The following is a 23,185-nucleotide window of genomic DNA, read 5'->3' on the forward strand; positions in this document are numbered from 1 at the left end:
GTTACACAGATATCCTCAGAACGCTCCGAGCTGTGGTTCTTCTCCTGCCCGAGCCAGGTGTTTCCTTCCTGCAGCCTTCATGCCCCAACCCAGAGCTCTGCACTGGACACGCGGGCCGCAACCAGACCTCAATCTGCTGATACTCATTGGAAGGAAAGAAATGCTGGAAGAAAACAGTTGTTTCTTTGTATTTCAATAGGTTTTTTCAGCATCTCTCTGGGGTGGAATGTTGGTACCCATGGGTGATAAACCGTCAAGCATTGCTGATAGGTAAGTAATAATAAATGAATGGGTGGTTTGCAAGTGGCTTCTGGTTGCTTTCTTACAAAAGAAGTTTAACTATTTAGGAGAGCACTTATTTCACATTTTAATTTAGTTTTTATGTTTAAGCTAGTTTCAAAATACCCTGTATACCTTAATGCTAATTTTTAAAAAGCAAGAAGGACACAGAAATGTATGCAAAATACAGTATATCACCAATTTAATACAGATGTGTACATAAATTTGCATGTATACACTCTCACACAAATACACATTCCCAAAAAATCGACTAACATAAAGTACCTTTGACCCTGAACAAACGTGAGTTTGATCGCTCAGGTCCATGGGTATTCTTCAGCATCAAACACTGCAGCACTGCACGGCCAGGAGTTGGTTAAATCTGTGGCTGTGGAGGAAGCTCGGGCACAGAGGGCTGACTGCAAGTTACATTTGGATTAACTTCTGGGTTGTTCAAGCGAAAGAAAGTGAAAGTCGCTCAGTGGTGTCTGACTCTTTGCAACCCCATGGACTGTCACCTACCAGCCTCTTCTGTCCATGGGATTCTCCAGGGAGGAATACTGGAGTGGGTTGCCATTTCCTTCTCCAGGGGATCTTCCTGACCCAGGGACTGAACCTGGGTCTCCTGCATTACAGGCAGACTCTTTACCGTCAGAGCCACCAGGGAAGCCCATGGGTTGGTCAAGGATTCACTGTAATCCCAAATGTTAACCCTGTTTGTCAATGACAGGATTGTTTTATTACTTTCTTAAATGTTTCTCTGTGTTTCTATAACATATACGGGGCTTCCCTGGTGGCTCTGTGATAAAGAATCTGCCTGCCAGTATGGGAGAGGCAAGTTTGATCCCTGGATCGGGATGATCCCCTGGAGAAGGAAATGGCAACCCACTCTAGTGTTCTTGCCTGGAGAATCCGATGGACAGAGGAGCCTGGTGGGCTGCAGTCCACGGGTTTGCAAAGAGTCGGACAGGACTGAGCGACTAAACGATAACCTGTATGAACTTTTTTCTTTCATACTCAAACAGAATATACAATTTTTAATATAATGAAGTATCTCCCCGCCCCCAAAGCTTGGATTTTAATGGCATTCTCCATCCTCGCGTGCATCTCCCCAGTCCTGAAACGTGCAGCACTTGGCAACGTGGGCCACCCAGAAGCGAGTGTGCGCCCTCTGCACTTGCGGTGTGTGACGGCGACTTCCTCTGACAGCTCTTCCCTCTTCCAGGTTCTACCTCGGCGGACCCACCAGCGTGCGGGGGTTCAGCATGCACAGCGTTGGGCCGCAGAGTGAAGGTCTGTCCTTCCCCAAAATACACCACGTTGAAAAAAATAGAAGCTACGTTTACATCTCGTTTTTGAACCGTGTATTTATTTGTTTAAATTACCAAAATAATAGATACTCGTGTTTCACCAGCAGAACTGACACCTAACATCCATCACCCAGCAGGCTCGGAAAGGTATTTATTTGTTGAGGAAATGATAGAAAATGAGAAAGTGTAGCGGAGCGGAAGACAGACAAGAGTGACCTGTGATCCCCTTGCCTAGAGCTGTGAGCGTCGTGTGGTTTCAACACGCATGTCCACATACACGTGTTGTTTTGTTTACATACTTGTGTTCTCACCTGTTTCTCCTACCACCCCGTCAATAACAGTATATGAAAAGATGTTTATAGGAATAAGTACTTTATCATTTTTTTATGGCTGTTTATCTCATTGACAAACTACGATTTTTTAGATTAGTGTACTTTATTTAAAAAATTTTTTTAAAAAATGTGCATATAGTAACTGTAATACTATAGTGAACAATAAACATACTTTTTTATAAAAAGACTTCGAGAAAATACAGCTAAACATTAGTTACAGTTTTATCTGGGTGATGGGACTGATGAATGATGTTTTAGTAGGTTTTTTAAAGTGCATTTCTGCACTTTCCAAATTTTTCACACGTTTACGTTAAGCTTATTTACTGAGATATAGTCAGTTTACAATCTTACGTAAGTTTCAGTTGTGCAGCGTAGTGATTCATAAAGTACAGACTGTATGCTCTGTGTGATGGACTTTACTTTTGAGAGTAGTTTTAGCTTTAACAGAAAAGTTGGGCGCCGAGTGCAGAGCTCACCGTACGTGCCTGTAGGATCCTTGACTACGAGCATCCTGTGTTAGTGTGGGACGGTTGTCACAACTGATGAGCCAGCAGCAATGTGTTGCTGCTGCTGCTAAATCGCTCAGTTGTGTCCAACTCTGTGTGACTCCATGGTCTGTAGCCCACCAGGCTCCTCTGTCCGTGGGATTCTCCAGGCAAGAAGACTGGAGTGGGTTGCCATTTCCTTCTCCAGGTACTGACATGTTACTACCAACTAAGCTCCATGGTTCACGTAGGCGTCCCCTGTCTGTGTTGTGAAGTGTCTGGGTTTTGACAGATGGATGACGGCATGTATCTGCTCTTAGGGTATCTTATAGCGTGGTTTCACCCCTGAACGTTCACTACACTCCACCTGTTCGTTCCTCCCTCCCTGCCTCCGCCTCGGTTCCTGAAGACCACTCACCTTTACTTCCTCCCTGCTTCCTCCTCCATTCCTGAAAGCCGTTGACCCTTACTCCCTCCACGGTTTTGCCTTTTCCGGAATGTCATATAGTCGGAGTCATACAGTATGTGCGCTTTTCAGACTGACTGTTTTGATGCAGCAATACGCATTTCAGGTTCCTCCATATCTTTTTCTTTTCTTTTGGTCAATGTAGTTATTAAATTTTTGTTTACATGTATGTGTGTGTATGTGTATATGTATATCTATCTTAATTGGAGTATAGTTGATTTATAATATTATATTAGTTTCTGATGTCCAATATAGTGATTCAGTCCTCTGTGTCTTTTCATAGCTTGATTGCTCATATCTTTTTATCACCAAATGATATTCCCCCCACTGCATGGCTGTTCCACAGGGTGTTTTATCCATTCACCTGTTGAAGGATATCTTGCTTGCAGGACATCCAATTTTTCGCAATTACGAGTAAAGCTGATAGAGATATCTGTGTGCAGCTTTTTTTATCTGGATGTAAGATTTTTCAGCTCATTTGGGTAAAAACCAAAGAGTGCAATTGCTGGATTGTATGGTAAAATTATGTTTAGCTTTGTAAGAAAATGCCAGACTGTCCTCCAAAATAGCGATACCATTTTGCATTCCCACCAGCAATGACTCAGAAAGATAAAAGCCTTATCATTTTTAATGGCTGCATATTTCATGTTCTTGCCATACTGTGACCTTTCTAAACCAAATCCCAAGTGTTAGACATTTAGACTGTTTTCTTTTTTTCTTGTTTTAAATAACTATGTGTCAGTGGATAACCTAACTCAATCTTTGTGCTTATCTATAGGCTTTACTATATAATATAAAGTTCTAGATTGCTAGATTAACGGATTTTGAGTATCCTCAGGGTTTATATTGTGCTCAAGAAAGCTTGTCTCAATCACAGCTGTCTAGCAGAGTGAGAGCATTCCTGTTTCTGGAACTCTGTCCAGTCCTTGACATTTTATTAGAGAATTGCCATGTGTTATGAAAACCATCATTTAGATAGGACACATGTTATTACATTATAAAATAGTCTATCCTGGCTTTCTTAACATTTTTTAAACATCTTTGTTGTTCCTATTTTATATTATTAAAAATAATGATCATCCATGGCATAAATTTTTGTACAAAATATAATTTATTTCTTTTCATTTGCTTTTAGGATGCTTTTATTAGTCCTTTTCTTTTGGAAAAGTAACAGCTGCTTTTTTCACTGTAGCAAGTATTATTTAGTGACTCGATAAAAGTTTTGGAGTCTTCCATTTGCCTGAAAATTAAAACACAGTAATGTTTTATTTAATTACCTATTAAAAGGCAATTGGTAAGATTCTGTGAGCAAGGGTGTAAATCGCCGTAACTTTTCATGAAAGCAGTTTGACAATATTTATCAAGAGCTTAAAACATATATATACAAGAACTAGAAGGGAATGGCAACCCACTCCAGTATTCTTGCTTGAAAAATCCCACGGACAGAGGATCCAGGCTGGCTACAGTCTGTAGGGGTTACAAAGAGTCAGACACGACTGAGTGACTAACACACATGGATAATAGCGCCAAACTGAAAACTGGAACCCCAAGTGCCCGTCAGCCCCAGGATAGGCAACTGAACAGTGTGTCTTCACACTGTGGTTTGTTACATAGCAACAAGGATGAGCTAGTTAGAGCCGCTGATGGGGTGGCCTGAACAGACTTAAGAAACATATGCCTCCCTCCCAAAAAACAGTCAGCCCCAGGACATGCATGCCCTGTGATTCTATCTGTGCGAAGTGTGGAGACCAGATAAAGAGACCTGTGCCGTCGGGGTGGCAGGTGATGGTTGCGCTTGGCGTGGGTGGTGATTAGAAGGGAGAACAGGGCCTCCCCAGGGCACGGCATGTGTCTATTTCTTGGTCTGGGTGCTCACTGTATCATGTGTTCTGTGCCTGGAAATTCACTGCATTATACACTTAGGATGTGTGTGGTTTTTGTGTGTATATTATACCTCAAGATGGTTTAAAAACGTGTGTGCAGAAAAGTCCATCACAGGTTAACATCCACTCTCAAGAAATTCAATACCAATAGGACAGTAGTCAATGGGTAGGTCATTGCATTGGGCTTCCCTGCTGGCTCAGTTGGTAAAGAATCAGCCTCTAATGCAGGAGACTGCCTGCAGGAGACCAGTTCTGTCTCTGGCCCAGAAGATACCCTGGAGAAGGAAATGGCAATCCACTCCAGTATTCTTGCTTGGGAAATCTCATGGGCAAAGGAGCCTGGTGGGCTACAGACTATGGGGTCAAAGACTCAGACATGACTTAGCGACTGAACCACAGGTCGTTGCATTATGGTCCATATATGTGATTATTCAGGCATCAGAATCACATTTTCAAAGAATAAGAAGTCTTAGAGGGAAGTGCTTATAGTACAGTAAATGAAAAAAAAATCAGGACTGAAAGATAACGTGTATATATATTTACATTTTATTTTCTTATTTAATGTTTCATTGTAATTCACTGAAAGGAAGGACACCAGGATGTTAGCTGGTTTTCTCTTAATGGTTGAAATTAAAGGAGAATTTTTTATTAGATTTTCTGCGATGCGTATATTACTTTCATGATGAGAAAAAAATAGGTTATTTAAGGAAAGAGAGGAACGCCTGCTGGAAAATGAAAAGCAAACCTGGCGGAGCTCCTGCCCTCGGTCGGTTGTTCCCTCCAGGACTCCAGTGTTAACAGGGGTGAGGAGACGCTGGAGTCTCAGTGAATAAGCAGTCCATTCCTTGAGGTTAATCTTGGAGACAACCTGTAGTTTTCTTTGTCATGGTTGGGTCATTTTGTGTTAAAGGAGACTGAGGCACTTTACAAATAGTATTTGGTAACAAAGTATAAACAATTCAGAGGGTTTTGTTGTGGTTTTAATGTTGTGGCTATTAGTAGTTGAAATAGTAGGGACATTTGTAGAAGTAACTTGTATTATTATGCATTATGTAAACAAACAAACAAAAACCCCAAGTGGTCATGAACCTTTGAAAACGAGCCCCTTCTGTGAAGACATTGAGCCGGACAGCGTCCTTGTGCGGCGGGGAGCAGGCCCTCTGTACCTTTGGCTTAATAGCGAGTCTGGCCATTTCCAGAAACTGCAGAGACTTTTGCTGCATTTTGTCTCTCTGTAGCGCGGTCTTGAAATTTCTGCAGAATAATGCATTTCGTTTGCCAAGCGACAATGATCTAGGCATCTGCAGTTGCGGAAAAAGCGATTTCCATTAGTTCGCTTGTTCTAAGCATTTCACAGATATGATCAATTACTGGTTTCATTCTTTCCTAAATGATATATTAGCTTTTTTTTTTTTTTCAGTTAAAGCAAAGTATAAAACAAACCAAGAGAAAAGGAAAGATTGTTTAAAGGGAGGCCGACGGCATCAGCGGTTAGGAGAGTAGCCGCTCGTGGGCCCGGGCACAGAGTGTGTCCTGTTCACAGCACACCCCTACTCTCGTTCGTGGTGGGCCATCGGGGTGGTCTTGAACCTGTGGCCTTGTTTTGACCCTCGTTCCTTCCTTGCCTAGGTGACTACCTGGGCGGGGAAGCCTACTGGGCCGGCGGGCTGCACCTGTATACCCCGTTACCCTTCCGACCCGGCCAGGGCGGCTTTGGTGAGCTCTTCAGGACACACTTCTTCCTCAACGCGGGGAACCTCTGCAACCTCAACTATGGTAAGACGTGGGCTCTTGAGCGGCCAGTCGGCGCACCTGACCTTATGTTTAAAGTGCAGGACACGGGCAGGTGTCCGTCTCTTTTAGATTGCTGTACTCAGTAGCGTCTGATCCCATGGACTGCAGCCGCCAGGCTCCTCTGTCCAGGGGATCCTCCAGGCAAGCAGACTGGAGTGGGTTGCCATTTCCTTCTCCAGGGGATCTTCCTGACCCAGGGATCAAACCCTCGTCCCTTATGTCTCCTGCATTGGCAGGCAGATTCTTTACTATTGAGCCACCTGGGAAGCCCCTGGTTTAGATTATGTCATCTTTAAATGTAGGAACTATGCCCTGGAGGAGAAAATGGTAGCCCACTCCAGTATTCTCGCTGGGAAAATTCCGTAGACTGAGGAGCCCAGTGGGCCCCAGTCCATAGGGTCACAAAGAGCTGGGGACGACCGAGCATGCACACATATGCTTGCCTTGGAGGCTACATCATCTGATGCGAGGCCCAGGGTAGAGCCACTGGTCGAATGACTGAAACATGCATGAAAATTCATCTGGTGCTCTCTTGCCAAAAAAAATGTGTTTATTTAGCAAACATTTCTTGAGCAGCGACTCTGTGCCAGTCGTTAAGGCTACAGAGCCGGTCTCTTCCTCTCGGAGCTCAGGGCTGGGCGAGGGGCACAGACGTATCCAGCAGCAGGGGCGTGGGAGGTGTCTGGAAACCAAGGCTTGGAGTCAGGCTTCCTGGGTGGTCAGGGGATGGGGGAAATGCCATCCTAGGCAAAGGGACCAGAACGCGCCGGGCCCAGAGAATTGACAGGGCCTGTGTTCTCCTGGGCCTGCGAGGCGGTGCGGCCCCCAGCCTTGTCTTGAGTTTGGGCTCAGTGTCACTTCCGTGCGTTCTCCTTGAAGAGCTCGACCAGATGGCTCTTAAGATGACCAGAGGCCACACGGAGAGGGAGACAGAGCCAGGGCTTTCCACAGGCGGCGTGTGGGGGGCCACGTGCGGTTGGTCACGCCCCATCCCCTCTCTTTTCAGGGGAGGGCCCCAAAGCCCACATCCGGAAGCTGGCCGAGTGCATCCGCTGGTCCTATGGGGCGGGCATTGTCCTCAGGCTGGGCAACATCGCGCGGCTGGAGCTCAACTACTGCGTCCCCATGGGCGTGCAGCGTGGGGACAGGTAGGTGCGGAGGGTCCTCTCGACAGGCGCGTGGCGCTCTGTCATCACCATACTCTGCTTTGAACGTGCGTCATCACTGGCATCACTGACTCAATGGACAGGAATTTGAGCAAACTCCGGGAGATCGTGAGGGACAGGGAAGGCTGGCGTGCTACAGTCCATGGGGTCGCAGAGTCGGACACGACTGAGCGACTCAGCAACAGCGATCACTTCACCAATAGCCTTTAAAATTTAAAACTTTAAGAGAAATCGAATAGTTGGCAAAGGAGTGAAAGTACAGGGATTTTTCTCTGCGAGGTTTTTCTTTCCATCCGGTTTGGAGGGCAGGCTGTGGGGTGCCCTCGTCCCCTCACCTCACGCTATTTGCACTTGTTGCCGAGTAGCGGGAGCTCCCCACCCGGGCGGCCTGGCTGGAGGCGGTGGCCGGCACTGCTGGCCCTGTGCTGAGGGGGATGAGGTGTTGCCGTGGGGACGTTGCAGGCTGGGAGCCCGAAAGGCTGGGGTGGGCGCAGCTCTGCTCCGGCCACAGAAGACGCATCCTCCAGAGCCTTCTCTGGCCAGCAGGGGAACTGGCTATCCAGCCTTTTCTCCAGCTGTCATTGATTTGTACTGAAGAAGAAATTGATTCCGTTTCTTAAAGTATTTGGTGTGTGCTGTAGAAAGTTCAAGAAGCCCAGAGGTATTGTCATGATAGTTTGTAATAGCACAGACTCGGGGCTTGGAGAGCAGACGTGGATTCCTCACTGCCTGCGGGCTGGGATGTCCGGGGTCAGGATGCTGGCAGGTTCGGTTCGTGGCCCAGGGCGCCCTTCCTGGTTGGCGGATGGCACCTTCTCACTGCGTCCTCACCTGGGGACAGAGCGAGCGCTCTGGTGCCTCTTCTCACAAGGACGCTGCGCCCACCAAGGACCCCATCTCGGCTAAGCTCCCTCGTCTGTGGTGACTCGGTCACCTCCCTAGATCCCGTCGCATGGGCTTAGGGTTCAGGCCCACGTGGGAGGCCTCGTGTTTGTGTTGACCTGTGAGTATCTTCATGCGCACACATTTCAGGAGTCTCGACGGCTGTGTTTTTCTCCTCAGCATTCTGTCTGCGCTCCTCCGTGATGCTGAGTCATCATCGCTCAGGCTCCCAGCCGAGCTGTGGTCTGCGATGGTGGAGGGGGTCCTGTACCGCCTCTGCTCCCTCCGTCTTTTCGCTCAGTGCGCTGGTGACAGTGTTCTCAGAGGAGCCGTGTCAAGGACCTTTTCACAAGGCTGTGCTCTTAGCTGCAGGTCAGCGTCCATCACCCGAGTCCTCTGTGGCTGTCGGCCCAGTGGAGTCTGCCCTGCTCATCTCGCTGGAAGGCTGGCTCGGGCCAGGGCCGCCCGTGACATCGGAGCCCTTCCTCCGCGCGCGCTCACGGCTCTGCGGCTCTGAGCACGGGTAACGCCCTTCCACACTTTGCCTGTTCTCAGCACGGAGCAGAGCTGGGGAGAGTCTGGGTGTTCAGGCTGAGCGTGCTCTGGAGCCCAGCAGCCCAGGCTCAGACCGCAGCTGCTCTGTGGTCCTGGGTGAGGGGCGTAACCGTTCCGGGTCTCTGTTTTCACATCCAGAGAATGGGCGCTAACGGTAATGATTGCTCTGCCGGTTTGGGGGCTGAGGGAATGGACACCCGTGCACTTGGAGAGCCGCGTCCAGTGTGTTGTCAGCAGGTCTGATTGTTCCTCCTGTTGCTGCTGCGACTGATGCACTCGCCCCGGCCAGCAGCTCACTTGGGAAGCACACCGGGTCCCCCCGCCCCCTCCCCATCTGCAGTGTGCCCAGGGCTGCCGCCTGGCTGACTGTGATGGAGACGCCACAGATGGATGACGTGACCTGATTTCAGGGAGAGTGCAGCGTGGGGAATCGGGCACTTTTCCCAGAGCCGGGCTTGTGCGCTAGGTGACGTCTTAGCTGCCCACCACAGGTGTGGACCCGGGGCTCCCTGGCGTAACACCCAGGTGCTCATTGAATCCTTGCAGGGAGCGGCCGAGGTGCAGCGATGCCCTGCACCCCCCCTGGGATGGAGTCACAGAGAACTATCTGGGCCGGCGCTTCTCAAGCGGTAATGTGCCTGGGTGGGCAGGACGATGGTGTGTGTGTCCGTCAGAGGTGCCAGGGAGCGCTAGCCTGCTGAGGCCAGAGTGCGCGCCGTTCCCTCTGCCCCCGCCACCCCCTCAGAGACCCCTGCGGTGAGGCTGTGCCGCCCCCCACTCCTCGGGCAAAGCGTGCAATAAGGAGAACCCTCTGTCTCTCACGCGTCTCCTCGTTCACACTCATTCGCTACCAGCTTCTCTGTCTCAGAGAGTACCCAGGCTGTTTCCATGACGATCGTCTGATGGAGATTAACCATGTTTAATATTAGTCCAGATCATACAAGTAAGTAGGTTATAAATGTTTCTTGTTACAGGGGAGCCTGGACACATGAGTAGGGTTTTTGCTGTAGCTCTCCAGTCTGTTTCACCGTGACTGTCAGCCATGGAGGAGTGTCCGCGGCCCCTCGACTGGCTGCGCTGCAGATGGGCTGCAAGGCCAGCCCCTGCCCTTGCCTGTCCCCTGGCTGTGTGACTTGGGCCCGCCCCGCTGGCTCTACGAAGGCCTCTGGTCCTTCAGAAGTGTGGTTGCAGCATCCTCAGAGGCCACTGGGTGTCGCTGTGCTCCCAGAATCCGAGGCTCTGGGGAAAGCCTGGCTGGGTCCACTCTCCTCGCAGACTCTGCAAGGAGCGGGCATGTTCCCCTCTCCCCTCTGCTCCCTCTCTTCAAGTTAAATTTGAAAAATGTAGTTCAGATATTAATGTCAGATGTGAGTTCCTGAAGGAGGAAGCAGGCCGTGCACAGGACATTTAAAGACCAGGACCCAAGGATGCGCCTCGCCCCCTGAGCCGTGGCAGGTCGGTTTGGGGTCGCAGTGGTTGCAGCGCATGCTGTCGTGCAGGGCGTCCCTCTGCAGGGGGCTCTCCTCACTCAGTGTGTGGCTCTGTCTGAAGTCTTGTCATCAGAACTGGAAGTTGTTTGATCTTCATTTCTAATATCAGGCAGCTGGCAGGATAGGGAATTGTGTGTGTGCAGATCATCCATAGAAACCCCCCCCCCCGAGTTAATGCAGTCACTCTGTAATTAGGATCTCAGATCTTTACAGAAATGGAAACCGTCGTGAAACGTTTGGTGCATTTTGTACTGGAGGTGACGTAGAACACCGTTGTCTCTGAGCTCTGATGCAACCGCTCTGTGTCGCCCGATGGTGGTCCCTGGAGACGCGCTAGGGACTAAGGCAGCTCTGCTGGTGGGGGCAGCAGAGTGTGGTCATTAACGGAAGAGGACAGGAAAGGGGTCACAGCGGCTGCTGAGGGCGTGAGAGGGCCTCCTGGAGGGGTCGATACCTGACCTGAAACTTCTAGAAAGACAGCTGGAGCCAAGGGGTGGATACAGGAGATGCCTGTGGGCGCCAGCTCGTACCCCTTCTGCAGGGGCAGAAGCGAGGCGTGGGGCGGCCCTTGGTGCCGGGCAGGGCCTGAGATCCGGTTCCAGTCACTCTTGTCCCCTTCCATCTCCTCTGGCCGTTTCCCCTCGGGCACACACCAGGGTCTCTGAGTCCTGGCCCTCGTCAGCCTGCCTCCTGCTGAGTTGCCCATGCCAGATCCAGGCCCGGGGCCTGCAGGGGGAGGATGGGAGCCTGATGCTGGGGGACCCTGTGGGGCCCGAGACCGTGCCGGCGGGAGGGGCGACTGAAGACACGGGGGACTTGTCTGAGGCGCCTCCTGAGTTACAAGCGTGGGACAGGGGACACAGAACAGGATGACAGGCGTTTGGTGAGGCCGACTCCATGCTCCTGGCATCGGCGACACCATTCTGGGTATGTGTAGCGGGTATCTTTCCTGTGACACGTTTATACGGTCTCTGAACATAAACGTGAACATAAACGTGCGCTTGTAAAGTTGTTTAATCTGTTTATATAGTTCAAGTAAACGAGCCTTTATTGGAATGCCTGCTTGTTTCTGAACCGTGTAAACCTAGGACTTGACTTATTTTTATCTTGTAGCCTATTTTCAGACATTTTCCCAAATAGCGAATGTAGGCATTGGACCCCCTTTTATGGACCCGATAATATAAAAGGTAAAGACACATTGTTTGGATCTCAGCAGAATTAAGCTGTGCAAGCACAGTCACGGTCCTGGTTGTGGATCTTGGCCGTTTAAGGGCAGCAGCGAGGTTTACTCAGGGTCACGTGGGGGCCGGACTGTGGCTGTGCCTTCCGATCAGGTGACTTCTGCTGACAGTGTGGGTCAGTGAGCACCCTTGACCCTGCGGGCGGTCAGTGGCAACAGCAGTGATTCTCTGTCTCGAGTCTCTTAATTGATCAGGTTATTTTGTCCCCTCGCTCACAGTCAGGCTGAAGACCACTTTCTGTCAGCTTTTCTGCGTCTTAAGCTCTAAGGGCGGGGAGAGGGGAGGGCGCAGGTGTTGTGACAGGGAAACATCAGCTTTCCTCTGAATGAGGGGGCTGTTCTTGTCCAGTTTTTCTGGAAACTCAGGACTTGCAAAAACACACTGTGTTCCACAAACACATCGTCGTCAGCTGCCGGTTGGGATTTGGAACTTCGCTTTCGCTGGAAGCTTCTGCTTCCTGATGTTGTGACCCCAGGACCGTACAGCCCTGGTCCTGTCCCTGAGCCCGGCTAGCAGGTGGGCCGTGCGGGAGACCACCCTTCATGCCGGGGGCGGTTCTTAGCCTGGTGGGCTCCACCATCGCTGGCGGCGGCGGGGGGGGTCCCAGGAACACACCTCAGCCAGTGATTCTCAGCCTGCACGCTGCGTGCGGCCGGGGCAGGGGTCCGGCTGTCACAGACGCGGCCAGGCCCTCGTGCACACATGTGTCTGGGTGCTGAGCTCGGCTCCCAGGACCCTGCCGTGACCACAGCCACCTCCTCGCTGCTCGGCCCCCTTGCCCATCTGAGCACGGGCCCAGGGGTCTGTCAGCTGGTGATCAACAGCGCACAGAAGGGAACCTGCGAAAGTCTCAGCGGGAGGCTGATGCCGCAACCCACGTGACCTCCTGCGTCCTTCCTTTCCTGCGAGAGGAGCAGGCTGCAAAGAGGTGGTCGGGAAAAACCCTGCGGGGCTGTGGGTTCTGCTGTTGCCACAGGCCCCTGGGACTCTTCTGGGTTCTGCTCTCCTCCTGGTTCCCTCCCCGACCTCCCTGTGTCGTCCTGGTAGCCTTAGGAATGAACAAAGCTTTCCCCCACCCCCCCGCCTCCACCGCCCCCATCAGAGTTTTGTTGTTGGTGAATATTTCTCTCCTAGGTCCTCCTGTTGTCTCCACTTGGGTCAGGATTGGGGAAACAGAGGGATAGAGGAGGAAGCAGGGCGTGGGGATTTGTGTCTCCCGTTTTGTTCCCTCGTCCATCCTCCAAAGGCTGGTCCTTAAAAACGAGCCGAGGAGGGAGCGGCCAGGGCCAGCGGGTGAGGCTGGGCAGCCAGGAGGGAGGAGAGAGGCGGGCAGGAGGGCCCGGGCCTCCTGAGAGGCAGGGCCGCCTGGGCCTTGTGTCTGAGACATGCACGTCTCTGGAGCTGACGGGGCCGCCCGGGTCTTGTGTCTGAGACGTGCATGTCTCTGGAGCTGACAGTGGTGGGGTGAGCAGAGCAGACCCGAGCGTTGACTTCCTGCCTTAAGAGAAGCACTTTGTTTTCCAGGATCTGTGACGGCGTCCAGTTCGGAGCTGGGATCAGGTTCCTGTAGCAGATGCAGAGCATCCTCCGGCCCCTCCAGCAGCGGTTCCAGGACGCGGGCAGCGCTGAGGTTCTCAGGGCCACACTCTCTCTCTCTCCAGATAAACACATTTCATGGATCCTTTGACTGCAGTCCTTGTGGGAAACCATGTCAATAAATTTTCAAAGACAAATACTCGGCCGCATCGTGGATGGGATTTCCTTTCCGAGGCCAGTGTGCCCCACGTGCCACTTTTCCTGAGGGCCGGGTCAGGTGGCCTGTGTGCGTCCTTCACGCGTGCCGCCCGGGGGGGGAGAGCCTGTCAGACGTCTCCTGGTTCCCCTTTCATCCCGGACTCTTCGGGCCTCAGCGCTCAGTTCCCACAGATGAGGGGAAATCAGCAATGGCGTGACTGTTTGCAAACTGTAAACTAGCGTTAGAAAGTGTTATTATCATCATCATCACTGGGCTTCCCTGGTGGCTCTGTGGTAAAGAATCTGCCTCCAGTGCAGGAGATGCTGGTTCGACCCTGGGTCAGGACGATCCCCCTGGAGGAGGGCCTGGCAACCCACTCCAGTATTCTTGCCTGGAGAATCCCATGGACAGAGGAGCCTGGTGGGCTACATGGGGTCGCAAAGAATCAGACAGGACTGAGTGACTAACAACTCTCATTATTATCATTACTATTATATTTTTTGGTGGGTTGACTGAAATAGTCCATTTGGGCTGTTTCTCCCTCAAGTTCTCGCGACCGCGATGGGCATTGTCCATGAAGCGATCCGCAGAGCCCGCCGCTGGGGGGCAGGCGTGCTCTGACTTGATGCCAGCTGAGAAGGGCTCCTGTCTGCGGGGCCGCAGGCACAGGGTCATCTCAGCCAGTGTGTGCTCCCTGCAAGGACGAACCAGCCTGACGTCAGGGAGGCAGGGAGGGAAGGCCACCTCGTTAATAAAGACGTGTGAATCCGCTTCCCGTGTTACTCTAACAAAGCACCGCAGACCTAGAGTCAGCGCCACACAGATTCGTCCCTTTGCAGTCCAGACGCCGCGAGTCCAAAATGGGTCTCAGTGGCCTGAAACCAGGGCGTCCGCCGGGCCGCGTGCCTGCTGGAGGTTCCAGGGGAGGGCCGGTTTCCTGACCTTTCCCAGCTTCCCGAGGTGCCCGCGATCCCTGGCTGATGGCCCCTTCCTGTGTCTTCAAAGCCCACAGCTGTCTTCCGTCTCCCTCTGGCTCTTTGCCTCGTCTCTGGGCCCCTGTGACTACCGGGCCCACCCGGACACTGCAGGCTGGTCTGATGTTACTATCAGGTGATCAGCAGCCGTGGTTCTACTGCAATCTAATAATGCCCCCGGCCACAATGAGTCAGAAACCCACAGGTTCCAGGAATTAGAACATGGGCATCTTCGGGGGACCATTATCCTGCCTAACACACCTAGTATCTATCTCTCAGAGTAATATTTTAGGGTAGACTTAATTAGCCACATGAGAAGAAAGTTTTAACAATTTAAACCTCCTCTGAATTCTTTATGGTGCCCTGTAAAAATGTCCGGGGGTACAGGTGATGCCCCAGAGGGCTTTAGCCAGAGAGCTTTCCTATTAGATATCCCTCCCCAACCCCACCCCCAGGCTGGGGCTCAGTGCCCTTTGGCTTCATCCTCCTGTTACCTGGTTTATACCCCTGCGAAGGGCGCCCGAGCCCAAGGACCCACCTGCGCTCAGGCCTCCGAGGCCTGTCTCGCCCTCACTGCCCACGTGAACTATGGAGATTTTGCAGAGGATACCTAAGGAGAAAATTAACAGCTGGGAACCTGGGAGAATATGCTTTTTTCCCCCTGAGTTGCTTTTTTGTTTCCAGTTTCACATTGATCCATTTGGCAAAATAAGAAACCCACAGAACAGCTGTTGTGTTCAGGCTACAAATTAAGAACAGTAAAAATCCAGGTAACCCAGACTCTCAGACTCCATGACCTTTGTGAATTCATCTCCTACTCTGGTGGAGAATCCAAAAAGAAGTTACTTTTGAAACGTCGCATGTTGAATCACGCAAGGCCGGGTCACCTCGGGTCGCCAGCCCAGCTCCTTAATGAAAGCGCGGCAGGTCGGCTGCCTCCTGGTCAGGAGCCGGGTTTCAGTGGCAGACACACTTCTTAGGCGGCTGCTTCACAGGGTGGAGTGGGAGCAGTGGAGACCCAGGGTAAGATCAGAATTCTGTCCCTTCTCGGGGTTCAGTGGGCAGACGGGAGCAGGAAGCCAGGAGCCCTTCGCAAAGTGCTGTCTGTGAAAGACCAGAGCCCAGGCAGTTTCACTGTGGGCTGAGTTTCATAGCTGCTGTTCAGAGCAAAAGATGTCATAGAGAAGGAGCGTGAAGAGCACCACAGCCCCCTCCCCAAAGTACCACCCTGCCTCCGCAAGTCTCTGGCTGCGCCTCCCACCTGTGGGATCTTAGTTCCCCAACCAGGGATCGAACCCATGCCCCCTGCTTGGCAGTGAAAGCACCGAGTTCTAACCACTGTATCACCAGGGAAGTCCCTTTGCATATTAATTTGATTTCATTTCTTTCTAAATACCTGAGCATTTGGGATTAGACCAGAGTTCAATATTTGTTCAATCAAGCTTTCACATCACTCTGCAAAGGAATGGGCCAAGACACGAAGCCTTACGTGTCTTCATTCTGAAGGGGAACGCTGCCGTCTCCCTTGCTGGAAACCTGCTGGGCCAGTCACCTTGCGAGTGTGACAGGCTAGCTTCAGCAAAGATAGCTGTCACAGTGCCTACAGAAGAAAACCCGTCCATGATGCATCACGTCGCCTGCTACCATGACCTTGTGGCGGTCTCTGCACTCGCACTCTGACCTCTTACACAAGGTTCATCAGCCACGTGCTCCGCGAGCTGAGCCACCCGTGTCCCACTCCCACCTCCATCCCCCGGTCTGTTGTCTGCAAGGCTTTTACTATCCAAGGAGGAAACAGGCTGTGCTACCAAGGGGCTCAGTCACTGGCACAGAGGACAGTCAGGCAGGCCCTGCTGATGAAGGTCAGGCCACACTTCCTCTTAGGTTGATTCCGGCACAGACCCTACGCTTTTGACATCTTGCTCATACCCCCACAGCTCCTGAAGCTAAGAATTCTCTTTAGTTTGTGAATTTGCTTCTTGAAGACCAGATAAACCTGCCTTTAGGATAATTAGATGTGCTCAAATGCACTGTGTGGTTCGGTTCAGTTCAGTCGCTCAGTCGGGTCCGACTCTCTGCGACCCCAAGGACTGCAGCACGCCAGGCCTCCCTGTCCATCACCAGCTCCCGGAGTTTACCCAAACTCATGTCCATTGAGTCGGTGATGCCATCCAACCATGTCATCCTCCTTCATCCCCTTCTCCTCCCGCCCTCAATCTTTCCCAGCCTCAGGGTCTTTTCCAAGGAGTCAGTTCTTTGCATCAGGTGGCCAAAGTATTGGAGCTTCAGCTTCAGCATCAGGTTAAAGATCACCAAAGAGGAGTGGGTGCCTTAGTCTAGAACAAAAAGCAAGAGCTGCGCTTGAAAGAAAATGAAATGTTTAAAACCAGGTGGCTGGGGAGTTCCTAAGGTGGTGCAGTAGCTAAGACTCCATGCCCCCAATTCGGCAGGGAGGCCTGGGTTTGATCCCTGGTTGGGGAACTAGATCCCACATGGTCCAATTAAGAGCTCACATATCACAACTAAAGATCCCACAAGCCACAACAAAGCTTGACCATCCCACATGCCGCAACTAGGACCCGGCGCAGCCAAAAATAAAAAAAATCAGGTGGCTGTACCCAAGATTTCCATTTCTAGCTTCTCTAAAGAAGTGGGTCTGACAACAAGAAGTCTTCACTGCTGTAGGCAGCAGAGGGCTGGAGCTGGGAGTGGTTCTCCTTCAGCACGCATCTCCACCCCGGGTGCCCACGGGCCCTGTGTGGCCATTGTAGCATCTATATAGCTCCTGCCGTGGGCCCGTCCGGGGAGGAGGCACGGAAAGTGGATAACCACGGGCCCCACGTCATGATGCTGCTCTGGTCCTTGGGTTCTTCACCAGACCCACCCCCTCCTTCCCTCTGGCTGAGGCCCTCTTCTGTCAAAGGACAGGATTTGGGTTTGGTCCCTGCAGGTGCTGGATTCCCAAGTCCCAAGGATGCTGCCTATGGGTTTTCTGAGGCTTTGTGCCCCTGTGTAACTGACAGCTGACATGTAACACCGTCAATCGCTTTGCCAGTGTTTGAACATTAGGTACAAGGAGAAAGCAGTGGGTACTTTGTGATTCAGACTGGACTCAAACCCCAGCCCTGTCCCCAGCCAGATGCAGCATTTTCTGAACTAGATGATGCTTACCCAGAGATTCTCTCCCAAGCCGTCAGTACCACTTCATGAAATACTTACATAGTCGATGATCTCCATGACACAACCACTTACTAGACCGTTTTTAAAAGCTTGTTTACAGTACCAACATTTAATCTCAGGGACAACAACTAAATATTGCTTCTTTTATCTCTTTACTGATCTCTTCAGATGATTGTGTACAATAGCGTTTCTCAAATTTTTTGGCCCCTGGACTCCTTTGCCCTGCTGAAAATTATGGAGGACCCTCCAAAGGGCTTTTGTTTATGTAGATGGATACGAATACTTACTGAACTGGAAATTAAAACAAAATTTTGAAAAATATAATTCATTTAAAAATAACAAACCCATTGCTTGCTAACATACATAACATTTTATGGGGAAAAAAAAAACAACAGCTATTTCCAAAAAGAGTGAAAAGAGGGGCATTGTTTTGCAGTTTTTCAAATCTCTTTATTAGGCGTCTTCAAAACACACGGTTTCTCATATCTGCTTCTGCATCAATCTCTTGCACTCGAAGTGCTTTAAGTATATAAGAAACTCTAACCTCATATAGATAGGTATTTGGAAAAGAGAACGGTATTTTTTAAAAATCTTCATTGTGGTGCACGGACTTAATTGCTCCTCAAGCATGTGGAACCTTAGTTCCCCTACTGGGATCGAACCCCCGTCCCCTGCACTGGAAAGCAGATTCTTAGCCTCTGGAGCACCAGGGAGGTCCTTAGAGGTGGGTACTTTAATAGTCTTTTCAGGTGACTTGGCTGAATATTCCTTGATAATTCACCCAAACTCAACAAGTGATGGTTTTTCCAAAGGTTGTTGCCATTTGGAATCTGAAATCACATCAGTGACTTCTCATACTCAGTTACATCAAATCCATGGGTCCATCTGGCACCGTGACTGGGTCTGTTTCCCAGGCACGATTTTTTAGCATCATACATTGGTCGTTCGGGAAATCCTGGCCCACAAAGTTGTGCAAATCTTCAAAATACCGACACATGTCATGATTATGCAAAATTAAAAGATCACATTCATTAATGTCACCACCGATCTCATCAGAAAAATCTTGTAAGTATTGCAAAGCTGCCAAGCTCACGGTGGTAGATACAAGTTTCCCCAAGTTCCAATTATCACGTGAAAGCTCCCATGTTCTCCTTGGCAGCAAATTCTGTTAGTTGCTTTCCTTGAATTTCACTTCATTCATTTTCAAGGAAACATCTGCCAAGTAACCCGTCTGAATAACCCCAGGTCATCAGTCATTCCTTAAGTAACAATGATTGACGCTCCATGGGAAGGGTGGCTGGTTTCCCCCAGCCCAGCCTCTCAGCTTCTCCCTGAGACAGACGTGCCTCTGTGCCCCCGTGTCAGCACAGAGAATGTTAAATGAAATCCAGTGTTTCTGCCTCACCGAGGTCTCCACTGAACCTGGCATTTTTGCTTCAGTCCCCAGGGTGTAGGACACAGTGACCTTGAGTGCGGGCTGGGGCTCAGCCCTCCCCCGTGTCCAGGCCCCGGCGCTTGTACCCACTGTCGTGCTTGCATGAGTGCAGACGTCACCCCAGTGAACTGAATCACCAAGTAACATCTTTGTTGTTGTTCAGTCACTAAGTCATGTCTGACTCTTTACGACCCCATGAACTGCAGCACGCCAGGCTTCCCTGTCCTTCACTGTCTCCCAGAGCTTGCTCAAACTCATGTCCATGGAGTCGGTGATGCCATCCAACCATCTCATCCTCTGTTGCCCTCTTCTCCTCCTGCCCTCAATCTTTCCCAGCATCAGGGTCTTTTCCAGTTAAGTGGGCTCTTCATATCAGGTGGCCAAAGTATTGGAGCTCCAACTTCAGCATCAGTCCTTCCAGTGAATATTCAGGGCTGATCTCCTTTAGGATGGACTGGTTTGATCTCCTTGCAGTCCAAGGGACTCTCAAGAGCCTTCTCCAACACCGCAATTCAAAGCATCAATTCTTCAGCGCTCAGCCTTCTTTATGGTACAATTTTCACATCTATACATGACTACTGGAAAAACCTTACCTTTGTCTATATGAATCTTTGTCGACATCTTAGTGGGCTTCCCTTATGGCTCAGCTGGTAAAGAATCCACCTGCAATGCGGGAGACCTGGGTTCGATCCCTGGGTTGGGAAGATCCCTGGAGAAGGGAAAGGCTGCCCACTCCAGTATTCTGGCCTGGAGAATTCCATGGACGGTATAGTCCCTGGGGTCACAAAGAGTTGGACGTGACTGAGTGATTCTCACTCACTCACTAGTGTTATTATAAAAATTGTTTTGACCTCACAAACCCTCTGAAAGTCTCAGGGGCCCTCAGGGGCCCATGGACCACACACTAGGAAACCCTGATCTATCGTCATGTAAAGCAAGTTATTTCAGGGACTTCCCTTGCAGTTCAGTGGTTAGGACTTCAGACTTCCACTGCAGGGCAGAGAGCACAGGTTCTATCCCTGGTCAAGGAACTAAGATCCTGCAAGCCATGAGTTGCGGCACCCCAAACAAACAAAGTCATCTCAGCCGGCAGAGGTCTTCCCCAGAAAGTGATCCGATATTTGCACTGGAGCAATTGTGAAATGACCACAGTAATTCCTAGAGTACTTGTGAGGGCTCCGTATGGATCCGAGTGGGAAGGGAGTCTTGTCTTTGCTGAGGGACAAGTTGGGAATTAAAAACCCTCCTTTTATTATCAGATATAAACCATGTTCCCCTCCCTGCCCTCACATTTCTCTTCTGTGAAATGGGGCTGGTGGAACCTCTGTGTTGCAGGAAATGTACGTGGCGGGCCTGGCGCACAGTAGGGGCTGAGACCCGCAATCCCCATTGGGGTGGGTGGGAGTAGGAATGAGGATGGAGTGGGTGGGCTTTAGCTTGGATTGTAAATGCCATCCGGAGCATGGGGTGAGCAGGGGAGAAATTTTAAGTCTTTCCTGAATTATCACCTGGGTGTACCGTAAAGAGAAAAGATTGGTTTAAATTTGGAATAAAACGTAGGCATGTTTTACATTTACACTCACGCACATGGGTCTGAGAAGTGAACCATGGGAAGCCATCTCAACACTGCTTTTCTGGGGTCAAACCAGGCGCCTTTAAGCACAAAGGTTGCTCTGCCAAAGGGCCTGATGGTCACCTTGTTGTCCCCAAGCCTGGTTGTGATTCTACGTGGTGTTCCCTGACGAGTAAATTACTGGATTCCTTTGCCAAATCATTAGATAACTTTAAAGAACAAAGACCATTCGTGCAAAAGAGGACTCAGCGTTATCTTGGTGGGGAAATAAACAGTAATCATTTTTGAGAAGAACGTACATTCTATGAATCTGGATCAACTACGAAAATTGCAGCCTTTCTACCCAGTTTTTCCTCCTTTTCCATCAATCCATTTCTAACAAAGGAAGCATTTTCTACTCTGTCACTAGATAGATGGGCTTGGTCAATTAAAATATTCCGACTTCGCCTGGCTGAGATAATAGCCAGCTTGGCTCCATCCGTCATGTGAAATAGAAGGTGACCTCCATAGACTGAGTCAGACACCCAAGTACAACGGCTTCAATCTTATTATCCTACCCAGAAATTACCGCTCATCTAGACGTAATTTCCCTGAAACACTGAGCCGGCAGAGCCACGGCTGGAAGTATTAGAACACAATCAAGAGACCGGCGTGAGCTGACACTGAACGCGTAGGGGTAAAAGTGGACACGCTGTCCTTAACGGGGGGAAGTGCTGAGATCCGACGGGGTGAGACTCCTGAGCTGCTGCTCTAGCAAAGGTGAGGGCGGGTTCATCCTCAAGCTTGCATCCAGAGCCCTCACCTGAGCACCCATAGGAACTAGTTGCAGTGGCCAGGCCAGGACCGAGCCACCTGGACTCCAACCCTTCCCGTCCCCGCACCCTCAGCTCTGGGCTCACCCTCGCCTCCTGTCTGTCTGAAAACAGCCTCCTCTGGCCCTTCCAGGTGTGGGGAACAGGAAAAGCTCATGCTCAGGAGCCAGGAGCCAGAGGCCTTGAATCCTCGCTTCCTCTGTTTATTTGCTCATTCACTCAACACATGTGCTTGGTGCTGGGCTGGGGAACAGGAGTGCGAGGGGCCTCCGGCCCCGTAATCCATCCACCCGGCCTCCTTATTTACCCCCAAAGGGCCCTGGGCCTCTTGTGTCTGCTCATCCCTCATCCCCATCCCTCCTCGGGGGCCCCCTCCCCCGGTCATTTCCAGTGATTTCAGCCGCCGGCCACTGGTCCCTGTTTCTGCAGGGCCTGCCCCTCCCCCTCTCTGAGAGCCAGGTCCCCCTCAGTCTTGTGGTCCCAACCCCCCCGACCCCACACCTGGGGAGAGCCCAGGCTGACACTCCAGTGGGTCTCGGAGATCCAGAGAGGTGCTGGAGGAGTGTGTTGATCCTGTTCTGTGGAGTCAGAAGAGGCTTCTCTGAAGACTGGACACTTAAGCTGAGATGTGAGGAAGGAGAAGGCAGCAGGTGAAGGGAATAGCATCTAGGAAGAGGAACAGCCTATACGAAGGCCTCACGGGGAGAGTAGCTGGGGGTTTCCAGGAGTTAAACTGTGGTGCTAGAGAAGGCGCTTGAGAGGCCCTTGGACTGCAAGGACATCAAACCAGTCAATCCTAAAGGAACTCAACCCTGAATACTCATTGGAAGGGCTGATGCTGAAGCTGAAGCTCCAATACTTTGGCCACCTGATGCGAAGAGCCAACTCGTTGGAAAAGACCCTGATGCTGGGAAGGATTGAAGGCAGGGGGAGAAGGGGATGACCGAGGATGAGATGGTTGGATGGCATCACAGATTCAGTGGACACAGACTTGGGCAAACTCCGGGAGATGATGAGGGACAGGGAGGCCTGGCATGCTGCAGTCCCTGGGGTCGCAAAGAGTTGAACATGACTTATTGACTGAACAAAAAGAGGATTCTCCAGAAAAACAGAATCAGTAGGATATATATATATATATATATATATATATATATATATATACATATAAAAGGAGATTTAATACAGGGAATTGGCTCACTCCATTACAGAGGCTGAGAAGTCCGTATCTGCTGCCTGCCAGCTAGAGACTCAGGAAGGCTGGTGGCGTAATTCAGTCCAGGTCCCAGGGCCTGAGAACCAGCGGAGCTGGGGCTGTAAATGCAGGTGAGGGGCAGGAGAGGAGGAGAGGAGATGTCCCAGTTCAACAGAGAGGCAGGAAACACAGGGCAACTTCCTGCTTCCTCCGACTTTTGTTTTATTTCGATCCTTAATGGGCTGGCTGACGCCCACACTGGGATCTGTCTGTCTCTCTCTATATAGGAGAAGACTACATCTGTCTACCTATCTATCCCTCCTGAGACACGTGGATTGACATGTCACCTTCTGTTGGTTCTGCTTCTCTGGACACCCCCAGTGACACACGGTCCTCCCCAG

The 23,185-nt window shown here is 50.7% G+C and overlaps 1 protein-coding gene across 1 annotated transcript in view; it reads left to right on the forward strand.

Annotated features, from left to right (window-relative positions):
* The window catches only part of SAMM50 (SAMM50 sorting and assembly machinery component), a 32,747-nt gene extending 19,131 nt beyond the window's left edge, over positions 1–13,616 (forward strand). Inside the window, exons 11-15 of the mRNA XM_081591747.1 lie at positions 200–270; positions 1,505–1,572; positions 6,385–6,531; positions 7,556–7,697; positions 13,408–13,616. Coding sequence (XP_081447873.1) covers positions 200–270; positions 1,505–1,572; positions 6,385–6,531; positions 7,556–7,697; positions 13,408–13,453 — 474 coding nt within the window. The 3' untranslated portion in view covers positions 13,454–13,616. The remainder of the gene's footprint in view (positions 1–199; positions 271–1,504; positions 1,573–6,384; positions 6,532–7,555; positions 7,698–13,407) is intronic.
* The last annotated feature ends 9,569 nt before the right edge of the window (positions 13,617–23,185 follow it).

This window comes from Giraffa tippelskirchi, chromosome 4 (assembly GCF_054371585.1).
Source record: "Giraffa tippelskirchi isolate mGirTip1 chromosome 4, T2T-mGirTip1v1.2.pri, whole genome shotgun sequence".
Lineage (NCBI taxonomy): Eukaryota > Metazoa > Chordata > Mammalia > Artiodactyla > Giraffidae > Giraffa > Giraffa tippelskirchi.